This window comes from Nycticebus coucang, chromosome 10, assembly GCF_027406575.1.
Source record: "Nycticebus coucang isolate mNycCou1 chromosome 10, mNycCou1.pri, whole genome shotgun sequence".
NCBI classification, from domain to species: domain Eukaryota; kingdom Metazoa; phylum Chordata; class Mammalia; order Primates; family Lorisidae; genus Nycticebus; species Nycticebus coucang.
This window is the reverse complement of record NC_069789.1, coordinates 21236003-21249733: the sequence shown is the minus strand read 5'-3', so window position 1 is coordinate 21249733 and position 13731 is coordinate 21236003. Positions and strand designations below refer to the sequence as shown.

The 13731-nt window shown below is 41.4% G+C and overlaps 1 protein-coding gene and 1 pseudogene across 3 annotated transcripts in view; both read left to right on the top strand.

Annotated features, from left to right (window-relative positions):
* Positions 1 to 13731, top strand: part of B3GALNT2 (beta-1,3-N-acetylgalactosaminyltransferase 2) — a 70151-nt gene that overhangs the window by 21636 nt on the left and 34784 nt on the right. For 2 of the 3 annotated variants that reach the window (XM_053604135.1, XM_053604134.1), the window contains exons 4-5: positions 4374 to 4567; positions 10463 to 10558. In XM_053604135.1, coding sequence (XP_053460110.1) covers positions 4374 to 4567; positions 10463 to 10558 — 290 coding nt within the window. The remainder of the gene's footprint in view (positions 1 to 4373; positions 4568 to 10462; positions 10559 to 13731) is intronic. The other variant, XM_053604136.1, reaches the window with a different exon arrangement.
* Positions 7284 to 9427, top strand: LOC128595574 (eukaryotic translation initiation factor 3 subunit F-like; annotated as a pseudogene).

Sequence of the window (13731 nt, the reverse complement as noted above, 5' to 3'; positions counted from 1 at the left end):
GGCTGAGGTGGTCGATAGCTTGTGCTCAGGAGTTCGAGACCAGCCTCAGCAAGAGCAAGACCCCGTCTCTATTAAAAATAGGCATTGTGATGGATTCTTGTAATCCCAGATACTTGGAAGGAAGAGACAAGGGGATCTCTTGAGCCCAAGAGTTTGAGGTTGCTGTGAACTATGATGACACCATGATACTCTATCCAGGGTGACAGAGTGAGACTCTGTCTCAAAAACAGAACAAAACTGTCTTTTTATAAAGCTGCTGTTTTATTAAAAAAAAAAATACAACTTTTTAAGTGAATTGATGTATATATTCAGGTTTGTATTACAGAGAAGGGATTTCTTAGAATGTCTATGAATTTTGTTAGCATTGTAAACAAAATTTTGTGTATAAATTATTTTCTGGGAACCTCTCCTTTAACTTTGGGGTCCCAGAGGGATCATGAACCTCATAAAGTGTTATTGATGATGTAGTAGGGTACAACAAATTATGACTGAAAACCAAACAAAACTCTCAGTTTTAAATTAACCAGACTTTTACTAACTTAAGTGTTATTATTCATTAATAGTAAAGGAGTAGAACTTTCCATTAATAGAAAATGTTCACCTTTATAATACCTAGGTTACAAATTTATTTATTTATTTATTCATTCATTCATGAGACAGAGTCTCACTGTGTCACCCTTCATAGAGTGCTGTGGCATCCTAGCTCACAACAATCTCACACTCTTGGGCTCAAGTGATCCTCTTGTCTCAGCCTCCCAAGTACCTGGGATTACAGGCGCCTACCACAACGCCTAGCAATTACAAATTTTTAAAAATGTATATAGCTAAATTAATATTGAGCCTCATTATCTGTTTGTAATCTAGAAAATATTTATGATTATTTCATTTTAATTTTGTTTATTAATTTTTGGAGACATTTTGTCAACCTTGGTAGAAGGCCATGGTGTCATAGCTCACAGCAACCTCAAACTTGTGGGCTCAGCCTCCCAAGTAGCTGAGACTACAGGTGCCCCCACAATGCCCGGCTATTTTTTGAGACTGGGTCTTGCTCTTCCTTAGGCTGGTCTTGAACTCCTGAGTATGGGGAGTCTATTTGCCTCAGCCTCCAGGGTGCTGGGATCACAGGCGTGAGTCACTGCGCCTGGCCCATTTATGATTATTTCAGTACCTAAAGGTCTTGATGAACATTAATCATCATGATACTGTGGATGTTCAGGTTTCACTAATAGCATTATTAAACAAGATTTCCCATGTTTCTGTAAGTTGAAAGTCAAGGTACTTGACCTATTGCTTTTAATAGACTTCTACTTTGGATTTTTTTTTTTTTTTTTTTTGAGACAGAATCCCACTATGTCACCCTTGGTAGAGTGCCATGGTGTCACAGCTCACAGCAACCTCAAACTCTTGGGCTTAAGCAATTCTCTTGCCTTAGCCTCCCAAGTAGCTAGAACAACAGGTGCCTGCCACAGCGCCTGGCTATTTTTGTTGTTGTTGTTGTTGTAGTTATTGTTTGGCAGGACCCGGCCGAATTCAAACCCACCAGCCCCAGTGTATGTGGCTGCTGCCATAACCACTATGCTACAGGCCCCGAGCCTGGTTATTTTTTATTTACTGAATGTATTAAAGAGAAAAAATTTTGTTGCTACCCAGTATGTTTGGAATCTAGACTTTCCGGCCAGTGCTGACCCGGCCCATAACAAAAAAGTATATTCTCCTTTTTCCCACCTCCTACTCAGGTCTATAATTAGATAGGAGCCATCACTTTCCTTTCGTCACATTTTATTGAACATCTGTTACGGATAAAATAGCTTCTAGGAATACTTTTTTTTTGGGGAGGGGGGAAGAGTCTCACTTTATCACCCTCGGTAGAGAGCCGTGGCGTCACACAGCTCACAGCAACCTCCTACTCCTGGGCTTAGGCGATTCTCTTGCCTCAGCCTCCCGAGCAGCTGGGACTACAGGCGCCCGCCACAATGCCTGGCTATTTTTTGTTGAAATTTGGCCGGGGCTGGGTTTGAACCCGCCACCCTCGGTATATGGGGCCAGGGCCCTACCCACTGCGCCACAGGTGCCGCCCAACTTCTAGGAATTCTAATGTGGGGAGCCAAATGAACAGCTGGATTGTGGGAAAAAGTACTAATTTTTATTGGTACTAAATATATACACTGGTCACTATACATACGTGTACTTTGGAAATAAATATTTGGATGTGTTATACAAATTTTTTTAACTGATGGATTTTTGTAATCAGATTTTTTTTTCGATCAGCAAATTTAAAAATGAGACCTCTAAAAGATAAAGAACTTTGATATAATCTTTTAAAATATATTTTTATATTATTTCTTAAAGTAGCACTGACATCTCTGCCACATTAGCTGTTTCATGTAGTGTATCCTTATTCATTTATGGTAATTAGAAAAGTTATTTTGAAAAGAACAAGAACTGTTTTTGGCACTGTTTAGACAGCTGCGAGGGAGTAGAAGAACCTGCTACTACTGGTCACTAAACCTGGGACAGTCTCTCACTCTGGCGCCCTGGGTAGAGTGCTGTGGCATCATTATAGTTCACAGCAACCTCAAACTCTTGGGCTCATGCCATCCTCCTGCCTCAGCCTCCCTAGTAGCTGGGATTACAGGTGCCCACCATGATGCCTGGTTAGTTTTTCTATTTTTAGTAGAGAACAGGATCTTGCTGTTGTTCAGGTTTGTCTTGAACTTCTGATCTCAGTCTACCTGCCTCAGCCTCCCAGAGTGCTAAGATCACAAGTATGATCCATTGTGTCTGGCCCTAAACCTGGGTTTGATTCCTTACCTGCTATTTTCTGTGACCTTAGCTGAATCACTTAATGTCTATGAGCCTCAGTTTCTTAACCTGTAACCTGAAGATAACCTTCATCACCATGAAGGGTAGTTGTGAAAATGTAAATGTGGTGGAGAATGTCACGTAGTATGCAGAATGCTTATTGTTTGATTTGCTTATCTTTTATCAGTATTGTATAACAAGAGTTTTTCAGTGTTATTAAAGTTATTTAACAGATGGCGCCTGTGGCTCAGCAGGTAGGGCACTGGCCCCATATACCGAGGGTGGTAGGTTCAAACATGGCCCCGGCCAAACTGCAGCAACAACAACAAAAAATAGCCAGGTGTTGTGGCGGGCGCCTGTAGTCCCAGCTATTTGGGAGGCTGAGGCAAGAGGAGTCGCCTCAGCCCAGGAGTCGGAGGTTGCTGTGAGCTGTGACACCATGAAACTCTACCGAGGGCGATAAAGTGAGACTCTGTCTCTACAAAAATCAATCAATAAATAAAACAAAGTTATTTCAGCTACTTTTATACTGTGATAACGGACTGATACCCCCAAATATTTTAAATTGCCTAATAAGAAGTAGGATTTTTTGGATTTGCAGAGCAAAACCAAATTTACTAATTATTTATGACTGTAGTTAGTATTGTTATTATTTCCATTATCCAACCTTTCCAAATAGATGCCTTCCAGTTGACTTACATTTAATATTCTCCTGTACATATATGACACACATGCCTACATGAGTACACAAAAATGTATTATAGCAGTTCCTATAATTCTGATACAGCTGAAAATTTTACCCTTAATTTTCAAAATAAGTTCGCTATTTAGAAACAGACGTGTTGGCTCGGTACCTGTAGCTCAAGCAGCTAAGGCGTCAGCCACATACACCAGAGCTGGCGGGTTCGAAGCCTGCCAAACAACAATGAACTACAACCAAAAGATAGCCAGACGTTGTGGCGGGCATTGTTCCAGCTACTTGGAAGGCTGAGGTAAGAGAATGGCTTAAGCCCAGGAGTTGGAGGTTGCTGTGAGCTGTGGTGCCACAGCACTCTAGCCAAGGTGACAGCTTGAGGCTCTGTCTCAAAAAAAAAAAAAAGAAAGAGACAGATGTGTTTCTCAAGCATTTATTATTTTTTTAAGACAGTCACTCTGTTGCCTGGGTTAGAGTGTAGTGGTATCATCAGAACTCAGAGGAGTTTGAAACCTTAAATTCCTGAGTGCTTACCACCACTCGGGGCTAATTTCTTTTTTTTTTTCCTCTTTTTTTTGTTGGTAGAGATGGGTTCTTCCTATGTTGCTCAGGCTAGTATTGAACTCCTGGCTTCAAGTGATCCTACCTGGACCTCCCAAACTACTAGGATTACAGGCGTGAGCCACTGGCTAGGCCTAGTTTTTTTAATTCCTGCCTTTGTGAAAGAATTATTGACATATAACAAATAATTATCTAGGTTTCATTCTTTTTTTTCCCCTAGGTTTCATTTTTAAGCCACTTCACTGCTTCATATTAATAAAATACAATATTAATTTTGTTTGATAATGTAAAGCCTCTGTTCTCATTGCTTCCTTAGTTTTGAATCAGGAAATTGAGGCATTCAGTCTTTCTGAAGATACTTCATCAGAGCTCTCTGAGGACCGAGTTGTCAGTGTGACTTTCCGAGTTCTCTATCCGATTGTTATTACCAGTCTTGGAGTTTTCTATGATGCCAATGATGTTGGTTTCCAGAGGAACATCACTGTCAAGCTTTATCAGGCAGAACAGGAGGTATGCACTGCATTGTACAGGATTTCTTTCACTTTTCTTTTAAAAAGCATAAAATTTTCCTTATGCCATATGTATAGTAGATTGGGAGACTATATAATTCTCTTTGGTTGGGAGACTGAAACCTTTCTTCCTTTATTGTTTGAATACATTGTAGTATATATACTATAAGGAGGTTTGGCAAAAGATTACTTATGAGTTTATGTACAGGGTGGCCATAAGGTTTGTATGCACACTATTTAAAATTGTACATGATACTCTTCATTCCTTCTTAAATATCCAGGTTTCCATCTGATATTCTTTGCCTTCAACCAAATAACACTTCTAGCATTTTATAGTGCAAGTTTACTGCTGATGACTTTACTTAGTTTTTGTTTTTCAAAAAATATTTTTCTTTTACCTTTATTTAGTTATTTTGCAGTTTTTGGCCGGGAGTAGGTTTGAACCCGCCACCTCTGGCATGTGGGGCCGGTGTCCTACTCCTTTGAGCCACAGGTGCCACCCTTTTACCTTTATTCTTTTTCTCCCCCTTTATTTTTGTGGGATCTTTTCTGGGTATGGAATGCTGAATCGATGTTTTTCCTCTCCAGTTTTACAAGGGTGCATTTTGCTGTTTTCTGGCCTCTATTATTTCTGGTGGGAAGTCAGTCACCCTTCCTGTGGGTGACCACGTATATAATATGGGTTTCTCCAAGCTGCTTTTGAGAGGTTCTCTCCATATATTTGGTTTTTAGCAATTTGGTTGTGTTGTACTGGGGCGTGGTTTTTCTTCATGTCTATTTTGTTCAGGGATGGTCAAGTTTCTTCGATCTTTAATTTATGTCTTCTATCAAATATGAGAAATTTCAATGTCTTCAAAACTTTTTCCAGCCCCACCAGTTCTTGCCACTTCTCTTGGAACTCTAGTTACATGTATATTGGATCTTTTGGTATTGTCCCATAGACCACAAGACTGTGTTTGTTTTATTTTTCAGTGTTCGCTCTGTTTTACAGACGTATACCATTTCTGTTAATCTCAATTCAAGTTTGCTGACTCTTTTGTCGTCTCAAATATGTGGTTAAGCCTATCCAATTGATTATTTTTTCTCTTAAGTATGGGTAACATTTTCCTATTTTATCTTATGTATAATAACTTTGTATTGTATCCTAGTGTGAATGATTTGTTGTAGGAACTCTGATCCTGTTGTATTACTCAAAGGATATTTTTATTTGTTTGTATTAGGAGGTAGTTAAATTGGTTGGACGTTGACCTCGAACTCAGTCTCCTTTTGCAATGGGCAGCATCTGAAATCTCTGTTCAGTTCTTTTGGCCTTAGAAGGGCAGCTTGAGTTCTGTCTTGAATGTGTATTTCATGAGTCAGCCACAGATTTGGACAGAGTTTATATGAAGAATTTACAGCTTTCTCCCTCTTTAATCTTTTCCTTTCTGAGAGCTTCCCCACCACAACCACCCCTTTTTTAGTGAGATGCGTTTGCCCCAGCTCTGCCTTCTAATTTTTCCACCAGAAAGACTACAGGTTTTTGTTCAAATTTTTAGTTGCCTTCGGTTTGTACCTTCAAAGAGCCATAAGGGGGTGGGTGATACATACTTAGCCAACTATTTTAAATTGCACAGGAACTTTATGGACACCTTGTATTTAGAGCCTTAAGATTATTGTTTTTTATGTTTTTTCCACAGTTTATAGTTACTATCTATAGGAGAAGTGGTTTGATATTATTGGAAGCAGGACTCTGTTCAGTTTTTTAAAATGTGTATTACTACTGTTGATTGTTGGCAGTGGATACAAAGGAGAGAGTTAGCAATAAATACTCAAATCAGTTTAAAATTAAATTTCTTTTTTTGCAATTTATCCTTTTCTTTCTGCCCTTAAAGAGTCTATGTAGTTTGTAAATGTGTTTATAGATATAAATATATTTGTATTTAGAGGGAACAAATCCTAAGTATCTATATATTAGAGGGAACAAATCCTGCTTAGGATTCAAGTTATTAATCAAGTTGAAAAGAGTTTCATCAAGTTATTCAACTCTAGGTGTTCTTATGTGATTGTGGTTAAAGAGTCATTGATACCAAAGCTCAAATAGGTAACTGGGTTAGCAGTACTCTGAACTCCATTGTTTTCCTTATCTAGTGATTAGAATTGATCTTGAATTTACTTGTTTAATTATCTTAGTATATATAGTTTTTTTCTTCATTTCAGATGAATATGGGGATATAAACAGTTAAGTTACAATGTTTGTGTTAGGTAAGGTCCCTATTGTAGTCCTGTCCCTAACCCGGGAGGTGTGCCATATACCCTTACATTGTGCCCACGCCGTGGGAACACACCAATTCCTCCTCCCCTCTTCCCAGTCCCTTCGGCTTCCTTCCTTCCCTCTCCCCACGCCTTATGGCTTCCTCCCTCCTCTGCCCTCCTCACAACTTGAGTATAGTTTTTTTTTTTTTTTTAACTATCTTTGAGTTATCAATCAAGTAGTTTGAGACATACAATAGTCTGATCATGTTGATTTAACTTTTAGTTATTTTTAGCCAGAGAGGAGTTAACAATCTTTGCCCTCAAGAAAGAGTTAGTCTAAGGTGGATTCTAATGGGTTCATGGGTAGTTACAATAAAAAAAGTATTCTTACTGCATTGCTAAGAACTGATGTTCATGAAAGAAATAGACAATCTACTGACACATCCTTAATTTTGAACTTCTGTATATTCTTGATAGCTTAACAGATGCTTCCCCTATGGTAAGTTGGTCTATAAGAATAGGCAAATGAGAATTCTTATTGTCAAAAGTTGCTTTCTTAGGCCGGTGTGGTGCTCGCGCCTCTAATCCCACCACTCTGGGAGGCCAAGGTAGGCTGATGGCCTGAGCTCATGAGATCGAGACCAGCCTGAGCTAGAGCAAGACCCCACCTTTAAAAATAGCCAGGCATTGTGGTGGGTGCCTGTAGTTCTAGCTACTCAGGAGGCTGAAGCAAGAGAATTGCTTGAGCCCAGGAGTCTGTGAGCTGTGACACCACAGAACTCTACTGAGGATGACAAAGTGAGATTCTGTCTCAAAAAAAAAAAAAAAAAAAAAAAAGAATAGACTTGAGAATAAGGATATGTTCTTTCCTAAAAGAAATGGAAGGATCTGGATGGCGCCTGTGGCTCAGTGGGTAGGGTGCTGCTGGCCCCATATACCAAGGGTGGCGGGTTTAAACCCGGCCCTGGCCAAACTGCAACAAAAAATAGCTGGGTATTGTGGTGGGCACCTGTAGTCCCAGCTACTCGGGAGGTTGAGGTAAGAAAATTGACTAAGCCCAGGACTTGGAGGTTGCTGTAAGCTGTGACACTACAGCACTCTACTGAAGCGATAAAGTGAGACTGTCTCTAAAAAAAAAAAAAAGCTTTCACAGGGTGGCCACACCGGCAGTAACAGCAAGTGATCCTCCTGCCAATTCTGGCCCAGCCCCAAGGGCGGCTCCAGCGTTGACCCCAGCCTTGACCCCGGACCCAGCGCCAACGCCGGCTGCGGCTCCGGCTCCGGCCTCATCTTCAGACCCTGCCGTGGCAGCGGCTGCAACTACAGCTCCAGGTCAGATGCCGGCATCAGCGCAAGCCCCAGCATAGACCCTGGCGCTCTCATTGACTGGTCCGGCCCTCCCAGGGCCCTTCCCTGGCGGCTGTGTGGTCAAACTTCACCCAGTCATTTTGGCCTCCATTGTGGACAGCTATGAGCGACCAAATGAGGGAGCTGCCCCTGTTATTGGAACCCTGCTGGGAACTGTTGACAAGCACTCAGTGGAGGTCACCAATTGCTTTTCAGTGCTGCACAATGAGTCAGAAGATGAAGTAGCTGTTGACATGGAATTTGCTAAGAACATGTATGAATTGCACAAAAAGTCTCTCCAAATGAGCTCATCCTGGGCTGGTATGCTACAGGCCATGATATCACAGAACACTCTGTGCTGATCCATGAGTACTACAGCCGGGAGGCCCCCACCCCATTCACCTCACAGTGGACACAAGTCTCCAGAACGGCCGCATGAGCATCAAAGCCTATGTCAGCACTTTAATGGGTGTCCCTGGGAGGACCGTGGGAGTGATGTTCACATCTCTGACAGTGAAATACGCATATTACGATACTGAACGCATTGGAGTTGACCTGATCATGAAGACCTGTTTTAGCCCCAACTGAGTGATTGGACTCTCAGGTGACTTGCAGCAAGTAGGAGGGGCATCAGCTCGTATCCAGGATGCCTTAGCACGGTGTTGCAGTATGCAGAGGATGTACTGTCTGGAAAGGTGTCAGCTGACAATACTGTGGGTCGCTTCTTTTTTTTTTTTTTTTTTGGTAGAGACAGAGTCTCACTGTACCGCTCTCGGTAGAGTGCCGTGGCATCACACGGCTCACAGCAACCTCTAACTCTTGGGCTTACGCGATTCTCCTGCCTCAGCCTCCCGAGCAGCTGGGACTACAGGTGCCCGCCACAATGCCTGGCTATTTTTTTTTTGTTGTTGCAGTTTGGCCGGGGCTGGGTTTGAACCCGCCACCCTCGGCATTTGTGGGTCGCTTCTTGATGAGCCTGGTTAACCAAGTACCCAAAATTGCTCCTGATGACTTTGAGACCGTGCTCAACAGCAACATCAATGACCTGCTGATGGTGACCTATCTGGCCAATCTCACGCAGTCACAGATTGCCCTCAATGAGAAACTTGTAAACCTGTGAATGGGCCCCAAGCAGCACTCCTGCCAGTCTGGGTCTCACCCTAGAACTCAGAATGAAGTAAAGGAGAAATGGTTTCTTCATGGTCTTGAGTCACACTGAGTCAGTCAAGTGTTTGTGACTCTAATAAATATAGCCTACAATTTGTAAATGAAAAAAAAGAAACAGTAGACATGAAATTAGCCATCTCTTACATTCCCTTTTTTGTTTGTATTAATTTCTTTTAAAATTCTTTTTTCCTGCTTGGCGCCTGTAGCTCAGCAGCTAAGGCACCAGCCACATACACTGGAGCTCGTGAGTTCGAACCCAGACCGGGCCTGTCAAACAGTAATGACAACTACAGCCAAAAATTAGCCAGGCGTTGTTGTCGTGAGCACCTGTAGTCCCAGCTACTTGGGAGGCTGAGGCAAGAGAATCACTTAAGTCCAAGAGTTTGAGGTTGCTTTGAGCTGTGGCGCCATGGCACTCTACCGAGGGCAACACTGTGAGACTCTGTCTCTAAAATAAATAAATAAAATTCTTTTTTCCTTTTTTATACTATCTTACTATCCCATAGTTCTTTTTGAAAGGAGTCTCTTGAGCGCTTCTGTTTTCTATAGAAATCTGTGACCTTTCAGTTTAGTCTTATCCTTTTGGTGGTGGTGGGGTGGTGGTTTTACAGTACAATACACTGACTTAGTTTAACAACACCTGTTGCTTCCCTTCATGCTTTTTATTTCAAGGTGGGGGGGCTTTTTTAAGTTTATGTGGATTATGTTTAGTATTTGAGAACTTTTATGACAACTTTGACTATCTTGAATATCTTGATTTAATAATCATGTCTATACTAGAAAACCCAAATGATGCCAGTATGATGTTAGTAACCATAGTTAAAGCCATCGTGGAGGATGGCGCCTGTGGGTCAAGGAGTAGGGTGCCAGCCCCATATACTAGAGGGTTCAAACCTGGCCCTGGCCAAAAACTGCAAAAAAAAAAAAAAAAAGAGTAGTTGTTAAAAAAGGAAATGTGTTTAAAATAGGAAGACAGAACACAATAAAGGAGTACACTGAATATAATAAAAAGTATTAAAAAATTAAAAAATAAAAATAAATAAAGCCCTTGTGGATTTAGTTGACCGACGTGTAAGGTGTTTGAAAACTTATTATTGCATATGCAGTGTAGTAACATGAAGTATTTTTCCTTCCCCCCTCCAATTTTTAGGAAGCCCTCTTCATCGCTCGCTTCAGTCCTCCCAGCTGTGGCGTGCAGGTGAACAAGCTGTGGTACAAGCCTGTGGAACAGTTCATCTTACCAGAGGTACAGGGTCTGATAAAGAGACTGCAGCGCAGTGCAGTCACTTACAGGGGTGGACATGTGCTTTCTGGGGCAGGTACTTGGTATTTTATCATACCAGGGCACCTCTCCAAAGTGGTAGATGAGGGTACCAACTGTGGATACGCTAAAATGCAGCACTCTGCATTTATACCTCCAGAGAGCTTCATCACGTCTCAGAATTCTGAAACTTTTGAAAAACACTGCATGTTGCCATAGTTTATTTAGTGGCGTGGAGAACTGCACAACTGTTTTGGTGAAAAAGGATCGTGTTCGGTACGGATTAACTGAAAGACAAGACACAGATACCATTTGGTTAAATCAGTTTATTTATCTAAAGAATGAAAAGAGGAGGGAGGCACTGCAGATAGGATAATGGCAAAGTGACGGACCACATTTCTTTTTTAGACAGAGTCTCACTTTGTTGCCCTCAGTAGAATGCCATAGTGTCACAGCGCATAGCAACCTCCCAACTCTTGGTCTTAAGCTATTCTCTTGCCTCAGCCTCCCAGGTAGTTAGGACCACAGGCACCTGGCACAGCACCTGCTATTTTTGTTGTTGTTGCAGTTGTCATTGTTGTTTTAAGCTGGCCCAGGCCGGGTTTAAACCTGCCAGCGTCAGTGTATGTGGCCAGTGCCCTACTCACTGAGCTACGGGCACCACCAGCAGACCACATTTCTAAGTTAAACTTTCTCCAAAGGGTACATAGTTGTATATGATGGCTGAAAACACATCACTTTCTGGATCCCCATAGGTCCAGTTTTAAATAGATTTATGCTGGAGACTTACACAGTCCTGGAGTTAAGCCACAGTAAAGTAGTAGGGTGTGACAGACTCATGCATGTACAAATTATTCATTCATCAGGTTCAGCCATTTTAGGCTATTTTAGTCTAACCTGAGTACATTCCTGAACTCAGTGCTCTGGAACCATAATAAGGGTCAGTTTCCTGGACATTTTTAGATTCACATTAGGTAAGTTACTGAGTTCATACTGTAGCATCAAAGCTTAGTTACGATGTGGAGCCTAGAAAATTGACCAGCTTACTGACTAACCAAGAAACTTTTTCCTACTACCAGGGTTTTGCACATTTGTTCAACAGTGGGAACCACATATTTTTATAGTACACAATGGATCTTTGGAGTTGGATACAAGTAGTTGAAACTATATGTATATGTTAATTCCGTGCATTCAAAGGGATCTCCATTTCATCTATATATGAACTTCTGTTTCAAAAGCTTTTAAATGTACCCAAACAAAAATAAACACACTGGGAAAAAATAGAAATTGCTGATAAACTAAAGGGAAATAACTAAGACCACCAAAATCTCATAATTTGGAGATAATCACACTTAATGTTTTGGCCTCTGTGATTATACTGTTCATCTAGTTTTATAATGTACTTTCTTCTACATGTCATGAATATCTTTTTTACTTTTTTTTTTTTTGGAGACAGTCTCACTTTGTCGCCTTCAGTAGAGTGCTGTGGCATCACAGCTGACAGCAACCTCAAACTCTTGGCTTAAGCGATTCTCTTGCCTCAGCCTCCCAAGTAGCTGGGACTACAGGTGCCTGCTACAATGCCCAGCTGTTTGTTGCAGTTGTTGTTGTTTAGCTGGCCCGGGCTGGGTTTGAACCCGCCAGCCTCCATGCTCGTGTCTGATGCCATAACCACTGTGCTACATGTGCTGAGCCATGAATGTCTTTCTAAATTTTTAATTATTATGGGTACACAATAGTTTAATATATTTATAGGGTACTTGTGACAGCATACAATGTGTATTCATCAGATCAGGATAAATAGAGTTGTGTATCACCTCAGGCATTTATCATTTCTTTGTGTTAGGAACATTCCAGTTCCACTCTTCTCTCCTCCCCCTCCCCCCTTTTTTTGAGACATTCTTACTATGTTGCCCTGGGTAGAGTGCCATAGCATCACAGCTCACAGCAACCTCTAACTCTTGGGCTTAAGCGATTATCTTGCCTCAGTCTCCCAAGTAGCTGGGACTAGACACCTGCCACAACGCCCAGCTGTTTTGTTGTTGTTATTGTTGTTTAGCAGGCCCAGGCAGGGTTTGAACTCTATAGCCCTGGTGCATGTGGCTGGATCCCTAATCACTGATGTATGGGCACTGAGCCTTTTTCCCCCCTTTTTAGTAGAGAATGGGGCCTTACTCTTGCACAGGCAGCCTTCCAGGGGCTGGTTTCAAGTGATCCTCTCACCTCAGCCTCCCAGAGTGCTAGGATTACAAGTGTGAGCCGCTGTGCCTGGGCTCCTGGTTCCACTCTTTTTGTTACTTTAAAGTATACCCTAATGTACTGTTGATTGTTATTCATTTCGTCTGACTGTATAACTATATTATTGTACCTATCAACCTTTCCTACTTTATTCCCTCAACTCCTTGCTCCCCTTCCCAGCCTCTGGTAACCATCATTCTACTATTTCTGTAAGATCAATTGTTTTTAATGTTTAGCTCACACATAAGAGTGAGAACATGGGAGATTTGTCTTTCTGTCCTTGGCTTATTTCACTTAACATAATGTTCTCCAGTTCCATACGATGTTCCAAATGGCAGGATTTCATTCTTTTTATGGCTATATAATATTCCATTGCACATATGTGCTACGATTTCTTGAATCCATTCATTTGCTAATGGACATTTAGAGTGATTCCAAATCCTGGCTATTGTGAATAGGGCTACAGTAAACATGGGGTGCAGTTATCTTTTCAATATACTGAATTCTCTTCTTTTGGATATATACCTGGTAATGGGATCACTGGGACCTATGATAGTTCTCTTTTTAGTTTTTTAGGAAACTCCATACTGTTCTTCACAGTGATTGCACTAATGTACATTGCTACCAACAGTGTACAAGGGCTTTCCTTTCTCCACATCCCTTGCCAGTATTTTTTACTGCCTTTTGTTTATTTGGGGTTTTTTTTTTTGTTTACTTGTTTGTTTTTGAGCCAAAGTGTCACTTAGTTGCCCTGGGATTGAGTGCCCATAGCATCATAGCTCACAGCAACCTCAAACTCTTGGGCTCAAGCAATTGTTTTGCCTCAGCCTTCCAAGTAGGTAGGACTATAGGTGCCCACTAAAATGCCCAACTATTTTTTTATTTTTAGAGACAGGGTTCTCACTTTATCACTCTCGGTA